This window comes from Sus scrofa, chromosome 3, assembly GCF_000003025.6.
Source record: "Sus scrofa isolate TJ Tabasco breed Duroc chromosome 3, Sscrofa11.1, whole genome shotgun sequence".
NCBI lineage: Eukaryota > Metazoa > Chordata > Mammalia > Artiodactyla > Suidae > Sus > Sus scrofa.
Window position 1 is genome coordinate 8,101,474 of NC_010445.4, and position 26,100 is coordinate 8,127,573.

At 45.3% G+C, this 26,100-nt stretch overlaps 2 protein-coding genes across 7 annotated transcripts in view; one reads left to right on the top strand and one right to left on the bottom strand.

Annotated features, from left to right (window-relative positions):
* LOC110259877 (NXPE family member 3-like) lies at nt 12,673-18,577 on the bottom strand. The gene is made up of 4 exons (XM_021086214.1): nt 17,646-18,577; nt 15,484-15,557; nt 15,168-15,380; nt 12,673-14,676 (listed from the first exon to the last, which is right to left on the bottom strand). The coding sequence occupies exons 3-4, from the start codon at nt 15,223-15,225 to the stop codon at nt 14,144-14,146; spliced, it is 591 nt and encodes a 196-aa protein (XP_020941873.1). The 5' UTR covers nt 15,226-15,380; nt 15,484-15,557; nt 17,646-18,577; the 3' UTR covers nt 12,673-14,143.
* Nucleotides 17,865-26,100, top strand: part of LAMTOR4 (late endosomal/lysosomal adaptor, MAPK and MTOR activator 4) — a 52,453-nt gene continuing 44,217 nt past the window's right edge. For all 6 annotated transcript variants that reach the window (XM_013995418.2, XM_013995420.2, XM_021086208.1 and 3 more), the window contains exon 1: nt 17,865-17,995. In XM_013995418.2, the coding sequence (XP_013850872.1) occupies nt 17,880-17,995 (116 nt within the window). In that variant the 5' untranslated portion in view covers nt 17,865-17,879. The remainder of the gene's footprint in view (nt 17,996-26,100) is intronic.

Sequence of the window (26,100 nt, forward strand, 5' to 3'; positions counted from 1 at the left end):
ATGGCAGTCCCCCCATTGCAGTCCCCAGGCAGAACCGAGGATGGCCAGGCCCCCTCCCGCCCTGGTCTGCTCCCTTTGTGCAGTCTCACCCCCTCCCTGAGGTTAGGAGTGGGTGCTGGGCTCCCATGCCCACCTCCCCAGCCAGTGGGCCTTCTGGAGGCCACGCCTCCACCCCCAGATGCAAGACTGCATCTGCAGGGCCCTCTGTCCACAGTGGTCACCAGATCTTGGGCTCTGAAGTGGCAGGTCCAGGACTCAAACTCCAGGCTGCTGAGCCCACAGAGCCTTCTGGTTCTTCTGGATGCTTCCTGCTGGTTGCACCCCAGAATCTCTAAGTCAGAGCTCTGGGGAGTGAGCCCCATGAGGCTGTATTTATTAATGCTCCTCAGGGAATTTCATCCACAGCTGAGACCCTGGCTCATCCAGAGCCTTCTTTGGACAGAGGGGACGAAGGCTCAGAGCAGTTGTGTGTTGTCCTGGTGACGGTCCCTGGGACCGGCTGTGATGGAGGCACTGCCAGCCTGTGACTGGTGGTAGATGGGGTGAAAGTTGGGGGACTGGGACCTGTGGTGCCCCACAGAGCTGGCTGCGAGCCGGGGCCTTGGCTTCTTGAGTGGACCATGCAGTGGTGGAGGTGCTGGTGGTGGTGGGGAGGCCATAATTGCATCAGAAGAAGTGGCCTCATTTCTAGAGGCGGAAGCAAGTCCACTGACGACTTCCTTTGGCCTTTTCTCAGTTTTTTTCCCCCAATTCTAATAGTTTTTTCCCCGTGATTTTCCCATGGCCAGCCAGGCATCCTCCCCTGCCTCCCACCCACCGCCCACCGCCCTGCCCTCTCAGCCCCTCCTTTTCTCACCTGTCCTCCCAGGCCCAAGAAGGGAGTTTCCATATTTTCGTGGAATGTTTTTATCTGAGTCAGGTTTCAAACATCCATTTTCTCATTGTCAGCTTTCCAGGTTTCTGCGGTGGATGTATCTTTATCTCCATTTTCTCCTGAGGAAACTGAAGGCCAGATCCTTAATATTGTGGAGTCCTTTGGGCTGTGCAAAAATGCTTGGGTCGAATGGGTAAGAGCTGGCAAGTAGGGCAGCCACGTGGGCAAGGGACCTGCTTGTTTCCTGGCAGGGCCTCCGGGGGCCCCTGCCCTGCGTGTGTGGTGACATCGGTGTTCCTCTCCTGCCTCTCTCCACTAGCTCGGGACCTGGAACGTCTCCTTGCCTGGCCTCCAGAGGAGGGGCCGGACCCCACCTGGGGCAACATCGCCCGTTTTCTTGGGCAGCACAGCACTTTTACGAAACAAGCTCTGGGTAACCTTCTCAGAGCACCTGCTGTCCAAGTGCCCGTAGCCCCCGCTGCTTCCACAGAAGGCCTCCCTAAACACAAGGGGCACGTTTCATGTCATATTCAGGCCCCTGGACCCGACCAGCTCCCCCTGAGGCTAGGAACTGTGAAGTGTAGTTTCTGCTCAGGGGTGGCATGTGGTCTCCTGGTTTGTTCATTCTTCCTTCCCCTGGAAAGAATGGGAAGGCTTGGAAATCTGCCTGGTGCTATGGCTGTACTCACAGAGGAGGCTTCTTGGAGGACGATGGCCTGGATTTCAGTGATTTAAACATGAGCAGAGGAGTTCCCGTCGTGGCGCAGTGGTTAACGAATCCGACTAGGAAGCATGAGGTTGTGGGTTCGATCCCTGCCCTTGCTCAGTGGGTTAACAATCCGGTGTTGCCGTGAGCTGTGGTGTAGGTTGCAGACGTGGCTCGGATCCCACGTTGCTGTGGCTGTGGCACAGGCTGGCAGCTACAGCTCCGATTTGACCCCTAGCCTGGGAAACTCCATATGCCACGGGAGCGGCCCAAGAAATGGCAAAAAGACAAAATAAATAAATAAAAAACATGAGCAGAGGGGGTTCCTGTCGTGGTGAGGTGGAAATAAATCCGAGTAGGAACCATGAGGTTGTGGGTTCAATCCCTGGCCTTGCTCAGTGGGTTAAGGACCCAGCATTGCCATGAGCTGTGGTGTAGGTCGTAGACAAGTGGCTCGGATCTGGCGTTGCTGTGGCTGTGGTGTAGGCCCGCAGCTACAGCTCCAATTGGACCCCTGGCTTGGGAACCTCCATGTGCTGCGGGTGCGCCCCTAAAAAGCCAAAAAAATAAAATAAAATAAGCATGAGCAGAGTGGAACTGCTGCTCTCTAGCCCAGCAGGTGGCCATGGTGGAAGGGTGGTGATGTGATCAGGAGCTTGGACAGAGTGAGAGCTGTGAGCCATGCACCACACTGTGAGAACCAGCTCCCTAGATCTTCTCCACCTTCTCCCAAGCTTCCATTCTCCCTTCCTCATGGACCACATCCATCACCGCCTCAGCCCCTTGCCCCTCCATGGCACCTTCTGTCCCCCCAGCCCCCCCCCACCCCCAGCTGAGAGATAAGGCCAGGACCTCCATTCATTATGCTGGAAGGTTCTGGCTCATACAATAAGGCAAGACAAAGAAATGAAAGCATTCTAAGGGTACTTTCTTAGATTCTGCATTTATCTGTTTGGCACCCATTCATCACAGGGCCAGTTGTACTACCTCTGTTTTATTTTCTGAGTTCTTGGTGCTCTGGCCTGATGGGAGAGACTGCCCCACCCAGGACTCACCAGTTCTCAGAGGTAACAAAGGGCTCTCCTGGGAGCATGCCTTTCATATGCAAAGCAACAAATCTAGGGCCCATACTCTAACCACCTCCTGTCTCTAACTCCCAACCCTATATTTCCCTACCCAAAATGAACCCCGGGTCAAGTACCAGGCCCTGAGGGCAGCATCTACAGCCCAAAGTCCATGAGCACTTTTCAAATTAAGCCATCCTGAGCTGTTTCCCCTGCCCTGCCTTGATCTTCCTGAGGAAAACACAGGCGGCCTCTACTTTGCCCTTGTCCTTCCTGACTCCTTAGTGACCCTGGTGCTTCCCCATGTAGCCCCATAAGCGGTAGTGTGCCCCATCCCCTTGGGATATGTAAGTAGTAAAAACTTCTTTACTGGAATCAGCCTCTCTGAGTCATCACTGTTGCCTCTATAAATTGAAATCCTGTGAGTACAACAATTGAGACCAAAGCCATCCAGATTGTAAAGGAAGAAGGAGAAACCATCTTTGTTCATGACTTGATTCTTCTCGGAGAAGGTACAATAGAATCCCCCAAGCAGGGAGTTCCCGTTGTGGCTCAATGGTTAACGAATCCGACTAGGAACCATGAGGTTGCAGGTTCGATCCCTGGCCTCGCTCAGTGGGTTAAGGCTCTGGCATTGGCGTGAGCTGTGGTGTAAGTCACAGATGTGGCTCGGATCCCGCATTACTGTGGCTCTGGGGTAGGCCGGCGGCTACATCTCCGATTGGACGCCTAGCCTGGGAACCTCCATGTGGCACAGGTATGGCCCTAGCAAAAGACAAAAAAAAAAAAAAAAAAAAAAAAAAATGTATCTACCAAGCAGGTACTAGACCCTTAAGTGAGTTAAGTGGGGTTGTGAAATACCAGGTCAGTATACAAAAGTCAGTTGTATTTCTATGTACAGATGACCCTTGAGTGACGTGGGTTTGAACTCCTTGGGTCCACTCTAAGAGGATTTTTTACACTCTATGGATAGAACCATACTACATAATCCATAGTTGGTTGCACCTGCAAAGGCAGACCTGTGGGTATGGAGGGCCAACCGTGAACTCCATCCAGGTTTTAGACTTTGCATGAGGTTGGCATCCTCATACCCCTATGTTGTTCCAGGACCGACTGCACTAACAGAAGAAACTGTAAATCGAAATGAAACCAATAGCATCAAAAACGCAATACTTAGGAGGACCTATGACAAGATTGTCCACCGAAAAACTACAAAACAGTACTGACAGAAATTTTAAAAGGATATGCATTGTTACATGAGAAGACTCAATACTGTGAAGATGTCACATTTTCCCTAATTAATCCGTAGATTTAATACAATCTTACCCCAAATCCCAGTACACTTTTTTTTTTTTTTTTTTTTTTACGAAATTGGCAGGCCAATTGTAAAATTCCTATGGAAATTCAAAAGCGCAACCAAAACAACTTTGAACATGAAGAACAAAATTGAAGGATTTTTCAAGAACAAGATTTTAGGAGTTCCCATCGTGGTGCGGTGGTTAACGAATCCAACTAGGAACCATGAGGTTGAGGGTTCAGTCCCTGCCCTTGCTCAGTGGGTTAACGATCCGGCGTTGCCGTGAGCTGTGGTATAGGTTGCAGACATGGCTCGGATCCCGTGTTGCTGTGGCTCTGGTGTAGGCTGGTGGCTACAGCTCCAATTCAACCCCTAGCCTGGGAACCTCCATATGCCGCGGGAGCAACCCAAAGAAATAGCAAAAAGACACACACACACACCAGAACAAGATTTTCTATAAAGCTATTGCAGTAAAGGTGTAGATTCTGCCTTGCTTTTCTCATCGACCCTACAGCAAAGGCTCCTGCCCACATTCCCCCCTCTCTCCTTTTGTCTCCTGACTGATCCTGGTGCCTCCGCACGTGGCCCTGCCTGCAGTGTCTGGCCTCTGGTTTTTTTGGATTTGTAAATATAAACTGCCTCCTTTGTAACAGTCCATTTCATGTCTGTGCATCTTACCATTACTCATATATATGTATCTTTGTTGCTTATCTCTTTTTACCTAGTAGTTCCTAATTTTTAATCCTTTAATTGTGTTATATACATTTGTGTTATTTTTTAGATTCCATGTATAAGTGATAGCATAGAGTATTTATCTTTCTCTCTCTGACATTTCATTGAGTGTAACACTCTCTAGGTCCATCCACATTGTTGCAAATGGCAGAATTTCATTCTTTTTTATGCCAAGGCTGAGTAATATTCCACTGTATGTATATGTAACACATCCTTATCCATTCATCTGTTGATAAACACTTGGGTTGCTTCCATGTGTTGGCTATTGTAAGTTGTGCTCCTGTGAATATTGGGGCGCATGAATCTTTTCAAGTTAGTGTTTTCATTTCTTTTGGATATGTACCTATGGGTAGACTTGCTGCATCACATGGTAGTTATTTTTAGTTGTTTTGAGGAACCTACATACTGTTTTCCGTAGTGGTTGCACTGATTTACCAAATCCAGGTTATGTGTGAAAATATTACCTCACCCAACAACCCCAGGAGGTAAGCAGGGTTCTGGATGCTCATTTGATGCAGGAAGAGACTCAGATCCCAAGTGAGATTATGAGATTCAGCTGAGGTCACATCACATGCAAATGTTTGCTGTGGTGTTGGGTCTCAGCTCAGACCCCATGGTCGCAGCCACTTCCACGTGCAGCGACAAGAGTCCACAGCCTCTGACCACACTAACACCAAGGCTTCCCTTTCCTGTGTTTTCATCCTAATACACAGGGAGATTTTTTTTATTGTTCTTCTTTTTGGGGCTGTACCCGCAGCATATGGACGTTCCCAGGCCAGGGGCTGAATTGGAACTGCAGCTGCCAACCTACGCCAGAGCCACAGCAACGCCAGTTCTGAGCCTCATCTGCGATCTACACCACAGCTCACCACAACACCGGATCCTTTGTGGTTTTTTGTTTTGTTTTGTTTTATTTTTTTTATCCTTTTTAAAATTTTTGTTGTTCAAAAATCTCATTTAGTCTAGGTGTGTTGCTCTTCCATGGGTTTTGAAGAATCTGCCGATTTGCATGACCAAAACCTTTGGGCTGCTCATTGGGATGGTGTGCGTTTGTGGACTGATTTGAAGAGCAGAGAATTGATAAGCTTCTGGTGCTTTCTGCTTTACAACCTGACCATGACATGGTGTGAAACTAAGTAGATTTCAGTAATTTCAATAATTTTATGTTTTTTCCAAAAGATCTTCTATTTCTTTTACTAGATGTATCCATTTTTTTCTATTAGCATATTGTTTGTTATTTTAGATACTTCTATCTTTTTCATTAATTCATGCCTATTGCGTAATTTACATACAGTGAAATTCGTCCGATTTAGATATTACAGCTCAGTGAGTGTTAAAAGGATGGGGCTGTGTGGTCACCATCACAGTCAAGACGGAACATTCCGCTACCAGAGTCCCTCATGCCCCTTTTGTAGGCAGGCCTCTTCTCCCGTTTCCACTTTCAGGCAATCGCTGCTCCAAATCCTGTCTCTATCATTTTGCCTTTTCCAGAATGTCATATAAATGGAATCATACAGTGTGTAGCCTTTTGAGTTTGACGTTGTTCACTTGGTAAAATACTTTTGAGATTTGTCCACATCATTATGTGTGTTGGTAGTTGATTCCTTTTTACTACTGAGCAGGATTCATTCTGTAGATGTACTGTGACTTGTTTACCCACTTGCTAGTTGATCAGTTGAAGGAGAGTCTTCCCCCTTTTTTTTTTTTTTTTTTTTTTTTTTTTTTTTTTTTTTTTTAATCTTTTTGCCTTTTCTAGGGCCGATCCCACAGCATATGGAGGTTCCCAGGCTAGGGGTCCAATTGGAGCTGTAGCCACTGGCCTAGGCCAGAGCCATAGCAACGTGGGAACTGAGCCGCGTCTGCAACGTACACCACAGCTCATGGCAACGCTGGATCCTTAGCCCACTGAGCAAGGCCAGGGATCGAACCCGCAACCTCATGGTTCCTAGTCAGATTTGTTAACCACTGTGCCACGACGGGAACTCCCTTTCCCTCCGTTTTGGATGATTACAAATAAAGCTGCTATGACCATCAGTGCACAAAGTTCTCACATAAATTTGTTTTCCTTTATCTGAGTAAATACCTAGCAATGGGATTTCTGAGTCATATGGTAATACCTTAAAAGAAATTGTCAAAATGTTTTTCAAAGTAGTTGTACCATTTTGAATCCCCATCAGTGAAGTATGAAATTTAAGTTGTTCTGTATCCTCACCAGTTCTTGGTATTGTAGTGGTGTCTCATGGTGGTTTTAATCTATACCCATGACTAACAATTTTAAGCTTCATTTCATGTCATGATTTGTCACCTGTATCTCTTCTTTGGTAAAATATCTGTTCTCATCTTTGGTGCAATTTTTTTTAAAAATTGGGATTTTTGTTATTGAGTATTGAGATATCTTTATATATCATGGCCATAAGTTCTTTATCAAATGTGTGTTTTGCATGTATTTAATCTGTATATCTTTTTTTATTTTTAATTGATTCTTTCCAGAGAGTAGAACTTGTTAATTTTGGTAAAGTTTACCTTATCGATTTTTCCTTCTATGGATCATGGTTTTGATGTGAATCTAGGAGATCTTTGTTGAAATCAAGATCACAAATATTTTCTATTTTTCCTTCTAGAAGTTTTTTTTTTTTTTTTGTCTTTTTAGGGCCGCACCCTGGGCTTATGGAGGTTCCCAGGCTAGGGGTCAAATTGGAGCTATAGCTGTTGGCCTACACCACAGCCGCTGCAATGCAGGATCTGAGCCCTGTCTGGGACCTAAGCTGCAGCTGCAGCAATGCCAGATCCTTAACCCGCTGTACAGCACCAGGGATCGAACCTACGTCGCAATGCTACCAAGATGCTGTTGATCCCATTGTGTCACAACTGGAACTCCAGTTGAGTCCTTTAAAAAAATTTTGATTCCCAATATTGTATTAGCTTCAGGTTTACAGCAACATGAATCAGCTGTAATTAAACATTTATCCACTCTTTTTTCCACATAAGTTATTACAGAATATTGAACAGACCTCCCTGTGCTATAGAGTACGTCCTTGTTAGTTATCTATTCCCATATATAGTAGTGTGTACATGCCAATCCCATCCTTACAGTTTATTCTTCCCCTTCACAGTCTCCCCCCTGCCCATAACCCTAAGTTTAACTTTGAAATCTTTGAGTTTGTTTCTGTTCTGTAAATGAGTTCCTTTGTATCATTTTTATTAGACTCCACCTAAAAGTGATATCATATGATATTTGTGCTTCTCTGACTTCACTTAATATGTTAATCTCTAGGTCCATCCATGTTACTGCAGATGGCATTATTTCATTCTTTTTTATGATTGAGTAATATTCCATTGTGTATATATGTACCACATCTTCTTTATCCATTTCTCCGCTGATGGACATTTAGGTTGTTTCCATGTCTTGGCTATTGTAAACAGTGCTGGAATGAACACTAGGGTACATATATCTTAATTGTGGTTTTCTCTGGATATAGGTCCAGGAGTGGGATTGCTGGGTCATATGATAGTTCTATATTTAGTCTTTAAGGAATCTCCATACTGTTTTCCATGGTAGAAATTACATTCCCACCAACAGTGCATGATGTTTCCCTTTTTTCCACATCCTCCAGAACTTGCCATTTGTTGCCTTCTTGTGGATAGCCATTCTGACAGGTAAGAGGTGGTAGCTCACTGTGGTTTGAATTTTTGTTTCCCTGATGATTAGTGATGTTGAGCATCTTTTTCATTGGCTGTTGGCCTTCAGTATGTCATCTTTGAAAAAATGTCTATCCAGGCCTTCTGCCCATTTTTAAATTGGGTTTGTTTTGTTGATATTGAATTGTATGAGTCCTTTGTGTATCTGGGGCATCTTGGATATAAGATGGGTCACAACTCTGTCTTTCCCGCCCTGTGACACTGAGTGTCTCCCAGGATACTTTTCTCTCCAGCAGGGCTGGCTTCTTCTGCAGAGAACCCTCGGAGGACCTCTTAGGGGCAACAAGCTGAAGGGCCCCTAGGGAGCTTGTGTTAGTGGCTCCAGCTAGTGGCGACCCCACACCCAGCTCCTGGCTCTGGGCATCTGGCTCAAAATTCTTTTGTATAATACTTTACTTCATCGTCACTATCATGATAACAATTTGAATCTTGTTGTTTGCACATGGCTCTCTCTTACTCAAAAGTTCTTAGAATTTTCTTCGTCTTTTATATTCTTATCTTTCATTACAATGTGACAATGTATTTTCCTTATGTCTCCTCATGGGCGCTCAACCAGCCCATGCAATCAAGCCATTTCTCTTTCTAAATAAGTGACTCAAGCTAATTCTGTGAGATCAGTTTCTATTAGTATCAGTCAGAGCAGGAGACAGATGGCATGCTCAAATGGAGGGAGTGGAGAAGAGTTTAATAATGGGACCATTTCCAAAGTTGTGGGAAGGATTATGGGATGCAACAGGGAAGGTGGAGCATATCTGGCTAGCAAGAGTGGAGTCCCTGTGGTCCCTGTGTTTAGAGGAGCAAAGAGGGAACAATTACCAGAACCTGGAATGAGTCGCCCTTGTTGTAGGGAGAGAGACTTTGGTGGAGGAAAACAGCAACCCAGGGTGACTTAGCAAGGAGGGGATTCCCTGACCTTGATGAGCAGCTCTTTCCCATTGGCAGGTCCCAGTAGGAAACCAGGAGGCAGAGCACCTGGGTGATGTGGTCCACAGGAATCAGCCTCCTGGGGTATGTAGGATGGAGAAGGTGGGAGAGGGGATTAGGGAGCTAAGAAGCAAATGGAAATCCTAGCATTGTTTTTTATCCCCTTAATTAAAAAAATGAATAGACTTTTTAGAGCAGTTTTAGGTTTACCAAAAATGATCCCAAAGTACTGAGAGTTCTGAGGATGAGTGTCAACTTCTGCTAAAAACTCTGATGGCGTTCTATTACGTGAAAGCCCACACCTTTCAGGCCATGGCCTTCAATGTCGTCTTGGTTCACCTTCCTCAACCCTGCCTTTCATCTTTGCATCCTTCTCTCGCTCTCTGGGTCCAGACCTCTGCTGTTCTTCATACTTAGTGCACAGCTTTCCCCCACGAGGCACCTGTCTGACATTTGCCTTCCCTGAATGCTGCTTCTCCCTAACCCACTTCCTCCTTTTATTCACTCCTGTGGCCTCTTTAGACCTCAACACAAATCTCACTTTCTCAGGGAAGTATCCCTGGTTCCTGAAACCAGATCAGTGTACCCTGTGAGGCACCTGGCAATGTACTTGGGGTGTACTTGGTGCTCTTTCTCCCTAACGCCGATCCTAGTTTACTCTTCTGTTTATTGCATCGAACCCTCTCTCCCCACTAGACAGGAGACAGACTGTGTCTGCTTTTGCTTTCTGCGGCGTCCCCTGCATGTCGCACAGAGCCTGGCATGTGATAGGTTCTCAGTCAATGTTTTTGAATAAATGAGTAGAAGCCATAGACAGCCAGGACAATGGAAATCCATGTCCTGAGCAGTAGGGAACTGGGAGCTTTTCTTTACAAGTTTCAAAAGAAAAAAAAAAATGCATTTTTGCCTTTGGAGTTGAAAGGCAGAAACTGTGAATACATTTTTTTAACGTTTATTTTGTTCTTATGCAAGAAATCTGAAGGAAACTGAAGTTAACACAGGCATCATCTAAGACTCAAGCTGAGAAGATGTAGGTGTGACTGTGACAGGTTGTAACGTGTTAAGGGAAAATAACTCTCCTGACAATGGAAGATGAAGCTGATAGGTACTCTCCTCATCTTTATTCCTTAGCGTTACTTCATCAGTGAGGCTAAGGATTTATAAATTGCTATAAAGCAACGTCTTTACCTTTTCGATTTGATTTTAAAAAGTTGTGAAGACGGAGTTCTAGTCATGTCTCAGTGGTTAACGAACCTGACTAGTATCCTTGAGGACACGGGTTTGATCCCTGGCCTTGCTCAGTGGATCCGGAGTTGCCATGAGCTGTAGGCTGGCAGCAGCAGCTGCTTTTCAACCCCTAGCCTGGGAACCTCCATATGCCGCCAGTGTGGCCCTAAAAAGACAAATGACAAAAAAAAAAGTTATGGCAGGAAAAAGAAAATCCCGGGGGAAAGTCTATCAGATGACTAACCCACACTTGACATAACCCATAATTACATATCCAAATCGGTATGTAATCGACATATAACATTTTATTAGTCTCGAATGTGCAGTATAATGTTCTGGGATTGGTATTACTGCAGAACAGTCACCACAATCAATCTAGCTAACATCTATCACCACAGAGTCACAAAACTTTTTTCTTGTGATAAAAATTTTTAAGATCTACTCTCTTAGTAACTTTCACATAAGCAAGACAGTCTTAGTAGCTATAGTCACTGTGTGTACATTACACCCCCAGAACTTACGTGTTTTATATCTGGAAGTTTGTGCCTTTTGACCCCCTTCTTCCACATTGCTCATCCCCCACCCCCACTTACAGCAACCATCCATCTGTTCTCTGTATCTGTAAGCACCCTCTGTCTCTGTCTCTCTTTATTTTTTATTTTTTTTGGATTCCACCTATATGTGAGATCATACAATAATTTCTTTCTCTGACTCATTTCATTTAGCATAAGGCTGTCAAAGTCTTTTTGCATTGCCACAAATGGCAAAGTTTCTTTCAGTTTTACAGAGTAATAATGTTCCATTGTGTATTTATAGCTTCTTTTCTTTTCTTTTGTCTTTTTTTTTTTTTTTTTTTTTTTTTTTTTTTTTTTTTTTTTAGGGCTGCAACCAAGGCATTTGGAGATTCCCAGGCTAGGGGTCTAATCGGAGCTACAGCTGCCGGCCTACACCACAGCCACAGCAATGCCAGATCTAAGCCACATCTGTGACCTACACTGCAGCTCATTGCAACACCAGATCCTTAACCCACTGAGCAAGGCCAGGGATTGAACCCACAACCTCATGGTTCCTAGTAACCATGGTATTTGTTTCCACTGTGCCACAACAGGCATTCCTACAGCCTTTTTTCTTTATTCATCTACTGATGGACCCTTAGGCTGCTTCCATGTCTTGGTCATTATAAATAATGCTGTAATGAGCGTAGGGTTGACACCTTTTTGAGTTATTGTTTTCCTTTCCTTGGGATAAATACCCAGAAGTGGAATCGCTGGATCATATCAGTAATCTCTTATTTGACTGAAATTTGACTTTTGTTGTTCTTTTAGAAAGTCAGCTCTATTTCCTGTATTATTACATGTTGGAAATGTTTGTTGCCTTCATAGCCGTGTAATACCTTAGTTGAGTGTAAAATTCTTGGGTGTTTTTGTTGAGTTTCATTTGCAGGTGTTGCAAGCATTGTTCATTGTCTTCCAGCGTTGGATGTTATTAATCTACGTCAAACTAAAATTTTCTTATAGATTGACTTAAATCTGTTTTGCTGAAATGCCCAAAGGATTCTTTCTTTACCTTTAAATTCAGTGACTTTACCAGTGATTCCCTGATGCTGGATGTTTTGAGTCAAACTTTTTGGTATGTGTATAATATAGTTTTCAAACAAGTGAAAGAAAAATGGTTTGAATGAGAAGCTGAAAGATCCATGATTGTGTGAAATATGATGGGTTCAGCTTTGACGTACAGAAACAGAACCCAGGAGCTTAAACAAATTCAAAAAGAGTTGTCTGTGTCACATAAGGAGGAGTCTGGAGGTAGGCAGCCTGGGAGTGGGACTGACTTGCACTACAGATCTGTGGCACCAGTGGAAACCCTGGCTCCCTGTATATTTTCCTTTCAACCAATTTAGCATTGCTTCCTTTCCTATGGTCACAAGATGTCTGCTCCTCCCAGCACCATAGCTGCATTTTAGGAGGTTGAGAAAGAGAAACGGGCTCTCTGCCTGCTAAAAGAACTTGCCTGAAGCCCAGCTCCGGGATGTCAGCTTACGTATGTTATTAGTTGGAAGTGTGTCACGTGGCAATCCCTAGTGGCAAAAAAAGTCTGGGAAATGTGACTTTTTCACCAAGCGCAGGGTTGGGGAGGGGTGGTGGCTTCACTTGCAGACTTTATTTAGATTATAACTTCCGTAACACACTAAGTTCATCTTACAGAAAATAAAAAGATGTATTTACAAATTGATCTGAAAGAAGGAACATAATAATTAGAACAGAAATAAGCAAGTCGCAAAGGAAACCATACTTGATTGTGAAAATGTAATTTTCCCTAATATAATTAATTTGTGATTCATGAACGGTTCCACACGTTTATGCTACCCTTCTGTACCATTTATATAACAAGAAGAAAAATTCCTAGCTACCCCATGCACACAGATTTTCTAAAAACGTTTCTGTAGTCAGGGTTTCATTTGCTTTGCCCAGGATTCGCTGGAAGCCTGGCAATGCCTAGAATCACCACAGGACAGGTTCTCAGGCAGCGCTGATCATCCTTAGTCAGATTCACGTCAGGGAAATATGGACGCAGTAGCTCCACAGCAGAAATTAAGTGGATATAAAAATGGGGGATCCCTTCTGGCATTGTGGTGAGCTGTGCCGCAGGTGGCAGACACGGCTCAGGTCCTGCATTGCAGTGGCATAGGCCAGGGGCTACAGCTTCCATTTGACCCCTAGCCTGGGTACCTCCATATGCCCCAGGTATGGCCCTAAAAAGACAAAAAAAAGGGGGGGTATCCTTTGCATTTCTCCTTTTCTTTGTTTCTTTCTCCAGTGTTATAAAACACCTATGCTTTAATGCTTAGGCAAGCAACAGGAGTCAGTACACCATAGAGATTTCTCTGTAACATGATTTCTCCAATATTTCAACCATATCTATTTGTAAATAGGGGCCGTATGGTTCACTGGTGAGACAAGGGTTATCAAAACATCATCTGTGGATTCCCTGTAAGGAAAATAACCAATCTTTTTATTAGCTCTAACATCTTCACACCGAAAAGCAAGTCTGTGTTCCGGCTCTTCGTTCACCCCAGTGAAGCATATCAGTTCATTCTCTGGATGACAAAGACTTCTTTGTTCATTTGGGGGTATTTTTTCCAACTTTCTACAAAGAGCATGTTTTGCTTTTTAAAATTAGAAGACATTTTTATTTTACAAATCAGTCCATGATAGTCTTCATACAGAGAGTCAGGCTTTCCACTTGGGTGGCTCTGATGAAATGAAATGGATTCATCGCTTAAATCTTTGCAGGGCTCCTTGACACTCTAAACAGAGAGCCCAGCACCCAAGAGCACAATCCTCACATGCATGGATGGAGTAGGTGTTGCTGGCTCTGTCCCAACGGCTCATCAGTTCAGCCAACTTTTCTAGGTGGGGACGAAAGCTCTTAGGATGCACTGGCCGACCGCCGGGCTTCCCTGTCCCGCCACCACTCACATTCTAGTTCTTACTTGTGGACATGAGGACCTGTGCGTTAGAAGGAGGTAAGAGGAGGCTGCACACAGCTGAGGGGCAGGGCTCCTAGGCTTGACCATCACACCTGCTTCTCCATCCAGAGCCGCAGGTTGGGCAGGACCCTCAGGTGGGGCAGACATAGGAGAGCAGGAAATCCACCTCGCTTCGGACAATGTGCTTCCCTGGGTGGATGCTGTCAGGCAGCGCCAGGCTGGAGGTCATTTCCCAGGCATCCACAAAGGCCACGCGGAGGTCTGCAAAGGCGGCTTGGAGGAGCCGGTTCACCTGGAGGGTGAACCAGTCGCTGCCGTAGACGGACTTGTAGCCAGTGTTGGCCAGTTTGATGACAACAAGAGTGCGGGGCTCCCGGGTCAGCAGCGAAGCCACGGCTGCCCGGATCCCCGCCAGTCGCTGCACAAAGATGGTCGGAGGGAAGGTGGTGAAGTGAGCGCCCAGGCTCAGCACCACCACGGTATGGGGGCCCCCGGCCAGGCCCCCCAGTTCCCGGACCACAGAATGCAGGGAGGCCACCGGTGTGCGGAGGGAGCGCAGCGGCCAGCGGTGTGCGCGCCACTGCAGCACGATGCCCCGCGAGGCGTCCACGGCCAGCAGGGGCCCCGTCTGATGCGTGGTGTGTAGATCCACCGGCGTCAGGGCTGTGCGAGGGCGAGAGAGAAGGCTTAGGGCTTAATATGGGACTGTGTGCCACCCTCTTGAATGAAATAAAAATTGCCCCCTCTCCCCGGACATAAAGCTTCCCCCTAAATCCTAAGCCTGCTCCCCACTCAAGTTTTCAAGGTTGCCAAGAATCTTTCTACTATCCATTTGTTTCTCTTGTAATTCTCTGCGGCCTTGATTTCCGCGTGCTGGTGGGTCTCTTCTGAAAGCTTCCCTTCTTGCCTTGGGTAATGCTACATTATTCCAAGCTGAAGAGGTCAGTCAGAAAGGAGGCTGCAGAGAGTGACAATGCCCTGCTAAGAAAGGAGCCGGTTTCCAAAGGAAGACCAATGAGACGAAATTCTACAGGGCCTGGGGAGGCTGCGCCCTGAGACTGGGTCTCCAGACCTGGTAACTAGGAGGTCACTGGCAATATTCTAGATTAGGGAGAGCAAAACCTGTCTTGCCCTGTCCCGTCACAGCCACTCACAGGGCACGATGTCACACAGATACTCCCACCACTGCCGGAGCGTGGAGTCCCCCATCATGTGGATGATGCGGCCAGCCAGGCAGCCCAGGATGCTGTCAGCAGTGGAGAAGGAGCGGCTGGAGCAGGACAGGGAGTGCCACGTGTTTTGGTGGAAGAATCCAGAGGGCTTTGGGCCTGGGATCCCAGGGCGGCATGGTTGTTGAGGGGACAGAACTGTAAGCAATTGTTTGTAAGCAAAACAGTCAGTGGGTACATGAGGCTAAAGCCACAATATGGCCTAAGGGCTGCCTTTCCTGCCAGTCCCAGCGTCACTTACCCAGACTCTGGTTGCTCTCCTTGGCCACCCAGATTGGAGAAATACCCTGGCGGAGGGCCTTGTCTGTCACATTCCTGAAAAGAAACCCATGGGCAAGAGGGGAACGTGTGATGAGAAGGAATCCTGGACTGAGGTGAATGGGGCTTCTTGGAGGAAAGGCAGTCTCAATGCCAAGGGCATCTGTCCAGTGTCAGGGCTCCTGGGAGACAGTGAGGTAGGGGCTCAGGGGAGGGATTGGAAGCTGGAGTTCAGGAATCCAGGTTCTTTGAATTTCCTGGCCTCAAGGATATGATCAGTGCAGAAAGCACAATTTGTTTAAAAATGTACTCAGGACTTTGTTTTTGTTCAGATATGGTGAGGCCAACCGATCAGGAGATGGTTGCCATGGAAGAGACAGTATGTCACTCACAGTTCCCAAGAGGTGGGGACCTGCAGGTCATGCACGGCCACCTGGGGAAACACCAGGGTTAGTCAGGAGGCATAAAGAGCAGGGGGACGGTACATAAATAAAGGGATGAGAGCTGTTAGTGGGTTTTCATTGAAAGCAAGGGGCAGAGTTCCCGTCATGGTGCAGTGGTTAACGAATCCGACTAGGAACCATGATGTTGCGGGTTCGATCTCTGCCCTTGCTCAGTGGGTTAACGATCCGGTGTTGCCGTGAGCCGTGAGGTGTGGGTTGCAGACGCGGCTCAGATCCCACGTTGCTGTGGCTCTGGCGTAGGCCGGCGGCTACAGCTCCAATTCGACCCCTAGCCTGGGAACCTCCATATGCCGTGGGATCAGCCCTAGAAATGGCAAAAAGACAAAAAAAAAAAAAAAAAAAAGAAAGCAAGGGGCAAGGGTGGGTAAGCAGCTGAGAGCTGAGCAGGCTTAGGTGGGATAGTTTGCATAATTTCTGTGAGCTCTGGGCTAGAGAGATGGTCTTTAGCTGTCTAGTCCCTGGCTCAGGGGTGATTTGGAGCAGCTGCAAGATCCTGATAAAAGGAGGCACGGTGGCCTCAGGGTAGGGGGTGGGTTGCATATCAAAGTTATACTCAAGGCAAGCTTTTTGCTCTTCCTGGGAGTCAGCTAGTCCTGGGAGGGGCAGTCCCACAAGGCCCCAAGATGGCAAAGCCTCACCAAATACAGAAAATTAAAAATACAATTAATACAAGAAGGCGCTTGGAGCCTTTTACAAGAAGTACTAATTTTCCTGTTGGTCTCACCAAGCTCACTGCCGTTGGACCCTCACTCCCACCAGAACTGGCAATGACCAGCGTCACTCCTCAGTCCTTGTCATCCCTGCATCAGCCCAGCGGTTGCTCCCTCCTCCCTGAGACATGCCCTTTGTCTGGTTGCCATGACACTTCACTCACCTGAGAGCCCCCTTTGCAAGCCGCCTCTCCCCAGCCTCTTTATTGCATGTCTCTGCACACTCCTAGTCCTCACCGCCTCTGTACTTAAGATCTTTCCATAGCGCATCTCTGTTTCTAACATCCTATGTAATTTACTTACTGTTTATTGTCTTTTCCTCGTCCTGGGGTCTCTCTGGCCCAGCCTTGCCTCCGATCTCAAGGCCAGTAAGCAGGGCTCACTAGCAGCCAGTCCAGTTTCCCTCTATCCTCCCATTCTTGCTTCCCTGGGACTAAGGAGAATTCTCAGCCTGGATTTTGCTTGGTTTCTAGGCTGCACCTCTGCTCGCTTCTCACTCAGTGGGGTCACATCCGTCCACCCTACCGCCTGACCACATATGCTGGTGATTTCTAAATCGACATCTCTCCCTACAGGGGTTGTGAGTACAGCGGAGGGACTGGGACGCTTCTCTTTGGCCGGAGTTTTATGGACCTTTGATGACCTACCCTGACCATCATACACCAGGTGGGGTGCTTTTTCTCTGTGTCTGCAAACCACTTGGCATGTGCCGCAGGGATGCCCACCCTACAGTGTATGTTCTAAATTGCCACGTGCCCCCACGCTGAAGACTTGCAGAGGGCAGGGATGTCAGCTATGACGTAAATGTCGTCAGTGCTTAGTGTGAAACCCGGCAGATAGAAGGTGCTGGGGAAACGTGTTTAATAGACATGAACAGGGGAATGATAAGGATAGAGGCTCAGGCAGAAAAATCGCAGGGATCTGGATTCAGGGGTTGGGGCAGGCATCCCAGACGATTCTGGGTCTCTTACCGTGCCAGCAGGGCCTCCTCGTGTGGTGTGGTCACGTTCCAGTAGCGTCCACTTGAATGTCCTACCAGTGAGTCACAGGGAAGGGTGGGGGGTTGAGCGCAGAACCAGAGCTCCCCCGAATCTTCATCCCTGTAGTGACAGGTGGACTCCTCCTTCCCAATCAACAGGGGGTTAACATTGCAAGTCACAGTTTCCTCATGTCCTGTGGGTCCCCGGAAATAGCCCGTGAAATCAATGGTGGCCCATTGGTCTCTCCAGATCCCCCGGAGAACCCCAACTGCCTCGCTGGAATGGATCAGCCGCACCTGCACCTGGGCCTGCCCTGCCCAGAGCAGTGGAAAGGTCAGCAGGTATGTGCCATTCTCCAGGTCCTTGACGTCTCCGGGGACCCCTGCCTTCAGGTCAGGACCCAGCAGCTGGGCCCGAAACAGATCCCCTCCGTGGCTCTTGCATCTGCCCTGGTGGTCTCTGGCGATAAGAATGGCCTCTAGGTAGCCTCCCAGTGGGTAGCTGGTCTGGGCAGGATGCCTCAGGTGGTAGGTAGAAGTCTGGGGGCTGGTGGAGGCCGAAAGGTCTCCCCCATCTCCTGGGGTCAGAGGCCAGCGCAGAAGATGGGTCAAGTCCGAGAGCTCCTGGGGGAGAGAGCTGGAGCACTTGGGGGCAGGGCGGGGCCCTGGGGGTGGAGGGACTGCGCTGTCAGGCCAGGAAACCCTGAGGTAGATCTGCACACAGAGAAAAAAGAACCCGTCAGTGGTTTGTGTCTCTCCATCCTTCTTCTGGGAAGAAGTTCTCAATTCACCAAACTTATCTGGTAGCAATCCGCCTGCGCTGCCTCAGGCTGCTTCTGTCCCAAAGCTGGAGTCTGAGTCACCACCACACACACCTGCAGACACCACTTGGTGTTTATTTTGTATTTTTTATTGAAGTCCAGTTGTTTTATAATATTAGTTTCAGGTATATAATGTGATTAGTATTTTTATAGATTATACTTTGTTTAAAGTGATTGTTGAGTTCCCACTGTGCCTCAGCAGGTTAAGATCCCAACTAGTTTCCATGAGGATGTGGGTTCGATCCCTGGCCTTGCTCAGTAGGTTAAGCATCTGGCATTGCCACAAGCTTCCGTGTAGGTCACAGATGCAGCTGGGATCTGGCGTGGCTGTGGCTGTGGCATAGGCAGACAGCTGCAGCTCCAAATGGGCCGTTAGCCCGGGAACTTCCATATGCTGCAGGTGCAGCTCTAAAAAAAAGAAAAAAATAGTTATTGTAAAATATTGGCTATATTCCCTGTGGTATGTAATACATCCTTGTAGCTTATTTATTTTAAACAGAGTAGTTTGTACCACTTAAGCCCCCACCCCTACCTTGCCCTTCTCCCCCTTACCACCTTGTGTTTAAAACCATATGTTTGTGAGTTTTGCTAAAATTCCCACGACGAACAAATAGTATCTCTCTCCACCCCTCCTCTGTCCCTGCTAGCTTCTGCCCCATCGGCTTACCCAAATGCACACACACTTCCTGCCACCAGGGGAAGGGGGTCCAGGCTTGGACACACCCACATCTGTAGCCCTCCCCACCGTTTATAAGTCCTTCTCTGCATGGACTCCCAAACTCAGAGTAAATCCCCCTGTTCCTTCCTGTTTCCTCTTTCTACAGCCGACCTCTACCATCTCCATGGTGCATTCACAAGCAGAAGCAGGAGCTAGAGTCTATGGAACTAGGCACATGGGGTTCCTATGGAACTAGGCACATGGCGTTTCCCTGTACAAGAGGCAGGAGAGAGACATGTAGATGGAAGGGGCTCAGGAGGGAATGGGCTATGGCTCCAGCTCTTTCTAGCTCCCAACAAAAATCCAAGTCTCAGTTAAGCACAAGCCTAAGAGGGCCTTGGATCATGGGAAACAAACATGATTTGAAAGCACAGCACAAATGCTTAGCAGTTCTTTCTGGGGAAGGAAGCTAATCCAGTTTGATGGTCCATCAGCATTTGATGGTCTCTAGTGTTTATCTACCCAGCATCTGTTTGTTCTCTGAGGGCATATGGGTTTTTTTGTTTTGTTTTGTTTGCTTGATTTTGCTTTGGAGTATATTACCTCCACCCAGGTCAGCTTGAGGGAGTTCGTCTGTCTAGAGGGATTAGGATTTATTACAAAGGAATGCAGAAAAAAAGATGACATGTGAAGGTTATAATGAAGGAGAGGAAAATGGACTGATCTTGCATGTTAAAATTTTGGAAGCTTAGTTGAAACTTTCTGAAATGATCAGGGAACAATAGAGAGACATATAAGAAATAACACAAGTTACTCAATTACTGGAAAACTCAAAAACAGAGGAAAAGTGTATGTGTTAGTTAGGAATTGTTTTGGCTGATTGATACTAACTTCAGGGGCATTAGCAAAAAAAAGTTTATTTTTCTCAAAGTGAGTGTCTGGAAGGAAACAGTTGGTGGCCTTGGTTTAGTGTCAGGGCAGGATCTCTGTGATTCTCTTGGCATCTCCCTCATGGTCCCAAAGAGGCTGCTGGAGCTCCAACCATCATATTCGCTTTTAGGATAGCAGGAAGGAGGAAAGTCAGAGCATCAAAATAGCTTTAAAAAATCCCACCCAACAACACCTGTTTGTAAATCATTGACCGCTCCTCTCTGTGACGGAACCTGGACATGGTCTTCCCCCTTTTTCCATTGGGAACCTTACCTAGATTTGAATTAGTAGGGGAGAGTGGGAGCATATTTCTAAAGTGAGGCAAGAACCTTGGAGCTACAAGATCCAGTTCAGGAATCTGCAGAAGGTGAAACCAACATGGGGCAGAGAGGCATGGCCCACCTTCTGCCATACACCTGCTCCCCACCCCTGCCAGGAGGCATATTTCACGGGCCAAAGCAATTCTGTGCAAGAAGCAGAGGCTACAGCCTTTGAACAGGGCACAGAAGATGTCTGTAAACAAGATATGATAATATAGGGGGTTCCCCTTGTGGCTCAGCAGTTAACGAACCTGACGAGTATCCATGAGGATACAGATTCGATCCCTTGACTTGTTCAGTGGGTTAAGTATCCAGCATTGCTGTGGCTGTGGTGTAGACCAGCAGCTACAGCTCTGATTTGACCCCTAGCCTGGGAACTTCGATATGCCACGTATGCAGCCCTAAAAAGGAAAAAAAAAAAAGATATGGTAATATAGTTCTCACTATTGTGCCACACTTTACACAGCAGCTGAACGTCTGAACCACAGAACTTGATGGGAAACAGGAAATTCAGATGTTTTAAACCGATATGACATGGGAAAGATGGGCCCCTTGAGTAAGATCTGATGATTAGGTTTTGTTATTGCCCATTTCCACATTTTCAGAAAGAAGGCAATGTCCCACACCCCGTTCCCTGGGAAAGGAGGCGGTAGACAGAGGTGGATTTCCTCTACCACTGTACTCTCAGGACGCGATCACTGTCTGGGGGAGAAATTCCCCAATGAACTTTAGGTCCCTAGGTTGTAGACTTCAGACAAGCAGTGTAGACCACCTGGTGATCAGTTAAGGCTGAACCTGAGAAGCTTTTCTCTTTGCCTCCTCACTTGACTTCAGCTACCTCTGAAGTTCAGCTCTGGTCTTTGGCAGAACCAGAGACTTGGCTGTATTAAGTACCAGGTTCTGGGAACACTGTTTTCTGGGCTAACTGCTTGAAGGGTGGAAATTTGCTATCATTTTCCAACTCTGTGTGTGTATGTGTGTGTGGCAGTGATAGTTGAGAGTCCTGATGACTCTGGGGCTCCTCCTTGTCCTCCTCTCTCTTCACCATCTCAGAACTCTCAAGGTTGGTGTTATGCGAGACAGTGATTCTGTAGAAGTGTGTCTCCTGTGCAGATCCAGGTGGTCCTGCAGGCGGATCATTGGAGGTCTAGACTTGAGGAGGGTGCCTGTAACAGACACTGCTGGTTGTCTATCCAAGATCCCATTTTCTTTGGGGGCAGAATGTAGCCAATGGTGATACACTATTATCATGATGTGTATTGTTATTGGTCTCAGCCAATCCTGACACTCACATCCCACACATTCTCAGTCTTTTGGGGAGTTTCTCAGTTCTAATAAGCTAGGAGGAAAGGGTTTGATGAGAAATATCAGGGACAGCTTTTACTCACTAATGAAAAGGACCAATGAAGCTAGTGATGCCTCTATTTTATTTCCACCTGCAATATGGATTCAGTGTGTGACAACCCATCAATCTTCTTGAGATAAGAAGGGAAAAGCTATTTCAAACCTTGTTTCTCCTACACTGCCCACATACATCTGGTGCTGGGTGTCATAGGAAACAGTCATATCGTGATAGGACCTCTGGCTGTCTCTTCTTGCCTTGATGCTGGGTTCTATAGTGGGGGTAGGAGTATTCCTGAAAGCGATTCCTGCACTGAGACATTTAGCTGTAACTACGCAGAGAAATAACTGAAAACCATATTAAATCAGAACTAAATGTTCCTTAACTCAAATTTCCCTTATCAGGCTCTAAAAATAGTCTGTAACCAGTCTAACATCCCCTGACATGGAGGAAGTTGTAATAAAAAGATACATGACCTTCACAGATTGAGGTCAAAATATTTTACTGTTGCACATTTTGTAAGCACACGTGACATTGCTAGTGCCCCACCCAGGGCCTTGGAAGGGGTCTTTGCTTCACTGGCATTTTGGCGGATATGCCTCACATCATAACCTCTGCCCCCAGCTGACTGCAGTGTGAGCTACCATAATTTAGAAGACACATCTCAATTTCAGAGATGTTCAAATGTGAAAAGATGAACATCTTAGAACTGATGGAATATTTGCAACACATTTGATAAACAAAGGATGAATATCCAGAAAACAGGATTGGCCACAAGCCAACATGAAAAAGGCAGCGTCCAAAAGAAAAATAGGCAAAGTAAACCAACAGGCAATTTACAGAAAGGGAACTATAAAAATAACAAACAAAAAGAATGCTCAGCTATGCTAATTATATGATCTAGAAACAGTTTTGCTGCAAATTATGGAAAACCCAACACATGGTGGCTTGCAAATGATGGTCTTATTTTTCCCACATAACAAGATGTCCAGAAGTAGCACATTAAGGGCTAAACATATTACTTCCTGGAGCTTTTTTGTAGGTTTCTTGGGGGTTTCTACATAGGAAATAATTTCTTCTGTGAATAGAAAGTATCATTTCCTTTCCAAACTGTGCTTTTTTTCCCCTCGCCTTATCTCCCTGTCAGACCTCCAGTACCATGTTGAGGACAGACATCCTTGCTGTGCTCCTGACTTGGGGGAAAGCTTCAGTCTTCACGACTAAGTATGATTAAGCAGATTTCCTACATTAGCTTAAGCTATCCTCTATTTCCAGTTTTCTAAGACTTTTAATCATGAATAGATATTGAGATTTATCAAGTGCTTTTTCAGCATCTATTGAGATAACCATTTCTTTCTTTCTGAGGCTTTTAACATGGTGAACTATACTTATTGATGTTTGAATCTTGGTAATGATGCATTTCCCAGGAAGATTTTTTTTAAACTACAAATTCAATTTCCACAATAGATATAGGCCTATTCATGTTGTGTCTTTCTTTTTGAGTCATTTTTTGTTTTGCTGTTTTTGTCTTTAAAGAAACTTGTCAATTATGTCAGCATTTTAGAGTTTATTGGCTTAAAGTTGTTCATGGTATCTCATTATTAATTTAATATCTGTAGAATATGTATTGATGACACCTCTTGCATTCCTGATATTGATAATTTGTGTTTTTGTTCTTTTATCTTGATTGATCTGTCTAGGGGCTAATCAACGTACTGATCTTATAGAACCAGCTTTCAATTAATTCATTATCTGTATTTTTCTATTTTCTATTTATTTCCGCTCTGATATTTATTTTCTTCTACTTATGTAAGGTTTAATTTGCACTTCTTTTTTTCTAGTTTCCCAAGGTAGAAAACAATTCATTGATCTGAGATCTTCTTTTCTGACAAAACATTTAATGCTATACATTTCCCTCTTGAACATTCCCACCAATTTTTATAGGTCTGGTTTAATTGTTCCTTCCATTCAGAATACCTTCTAATTTCCTTTCAGATTTCCCCTTTGACCCACTGGGCCAGTAAGAAGTGTGTTATTTAGTTTCCAAATATTTGAGAATTTTTTTAGAAATCTGTCTGTTATTGATTTTTAATATATTTCAATAGTGGCCAAAGAACACAACTTTGTATTATTTGAAACATTTTAAATTCATCAAATGATAAATATTATGATCCAGAATACAATCTATTTTGGTGAATGTTCCATGTGCACTTGAAAAGAATATTTACTCCACTGCTGTTGTGTGGCGTGTTCTATAAATGTAAATTGGGTCAAGTTGGTTGAGTCTGTTGTTCTAGTCTTCTATACATAAAATTGTTTTCTGTCAACTTGTACTTTCAATTATTGATAGAGGGGTTCAGAAATCTGACTATAATTGTGAATATGTCTACTTTTCTTTGAAATCCTTTAAGTTTTTTTACTTCATGGTTTTTGAAACTGTTATTAGGAGCATATACAGTTAGATTTTTTATGTCCTCTTGATGAACTGATGCTTTTAATGTTATGAAATAACTCCCTTTATCTCTGAAATTCTCACCAAACACCTCAGGTTCTTTTCTAGTCTTCTCCTTTCCATAATTGTAACTCCTTCAACAATGAGAAACTAGCTTCTCATTATCCTCAATGCAGTTACTTACTTGCTGTGCTTGCTGTATGAAACCAATTTCCCAGTCTTTCCTTCTCTTCCACAGCTGCCACCCTTCTTGATTGCCTCCATATCTCCAATCTCTACTATATGAACTGTGATGTGACTTATAAAACATACATAAATTTATACATTTATAAATATGCACACACATACGTACATATGTGTTATATATATATATGTATATATGTGTGTGTGTGTGTATATGTTTGGGAGCTCACAGCTCCCCAAACCTTTTTAAGTTCCTGTTGAGAATGATAAAGGAAGCATATAAGGATGGGGGCTGGTTGCCAGGAGAACCAACAACCTGATTAGAGGGTGGGGTGTCTCAGCCACCATTGGCCAATGGCTTAATCAATCATGACTGTGTTATAACGACTCCACCAAAAAAACCCACAAAAAACCAAAAGGACAGGAGTTCCCGCTGTGGCGCAGCAGAAACAAATCCCACTAGAAACCATGAGACCATGAGGTTGTGGGTTCTATCCCCGGTCTTTCTCAGTGGCTTAAGAATTCGGCATTGCTGTGAGCTGTGGTGTAGGTTGACGATGTGGCTTGGATCCAGTGTGGCTGTGGCTGTGCTGTAGGCCTCGGCAGCTGCAGCTCCAATTCGACCCCTAGCCTGGGAAGCTCCATATGCCGTGGGTGTGGGCCTAAAAAGAAAAAAAAAAAAAAAAAAAAAAGCAAAAGGACAGCTTTTTGGTCCTTTTTCAGAAATCTACTTTGGAGAATCAAAACACTTCCATATACTGTGATGTGGGATCCCAAGCTCCATGAGGACAGAAGCTCCTTTTTATGGGACCTCACCTTGTCCATATCTTCTTCTGGTTATTGATTTGTGTCCTTTAATATCTTTTTATAATAAATAGGTAATCTAGTGAGTAAATGGATTTTCCTGAGTTATGTGAGCCATTCTAGCAAATTAATTGAACCCAAGGAGGGCATTCAGTTTGTAGTTGGTAGGTATGACTGGCATCTCAAGTGGAGGGTGGTCTTATGGGACCAAGCCATTTACCTGTGGAATCTAATTTTATCTCTAAGTAGGTCGTATCAGAACTGAGTTGAATTCTTAGACATCCTGCTGGTGTCTGAGAATTGCTTGTTGGAAACTGGGTCTGTAAACTCCTATTCAGTTCCATTTATCTACTTCTCTTACTCAGTCCTGACCAAATGGCTTTTTGACTGACTTAGTCAGGAAGGATAGGAGGTCTGTTTCCTAAAGAGATCCTGTTCTTCATTCTGTAGACCTGTTATTCTTAATGTATTTAGGTACTATTTCTCTACTGTTAACCATTCAGAAAATACCTTTTAAAGTGCTATACAACCTAGGAATTAGTCTCAGAAAAAAAAGCAACTAGTGGTAGACACACCTATATATTATTCAAGCTTGAGAGAAGGAAATCATGCATATAAATCTCCTGGCACTCACTAGGTATTTTAACATATGTTCATTCCCTTTCTCCGTTCAATTAGCTCTAGCTAATATGTAATGAGCTCCTACTATATGCTAAGCACTGACCATACAGAACTGAATAGGAAGTGGCCCTGCCAAAAGGTAACAGACAGGAAATAGGTGCTTATAGTTCAAGGTGATGTGTGATTAATAGAGATTTCAGGTAAGTCATCTTTTAGGATGTCATCATTTTCATTGAAGAGAGAGAAAAGGGTGGGAGAGAGAAGGAAAGAAGAGAGAGACAGAGAGACAGAGAAGATATTTTTGTTAAGAGGCAGA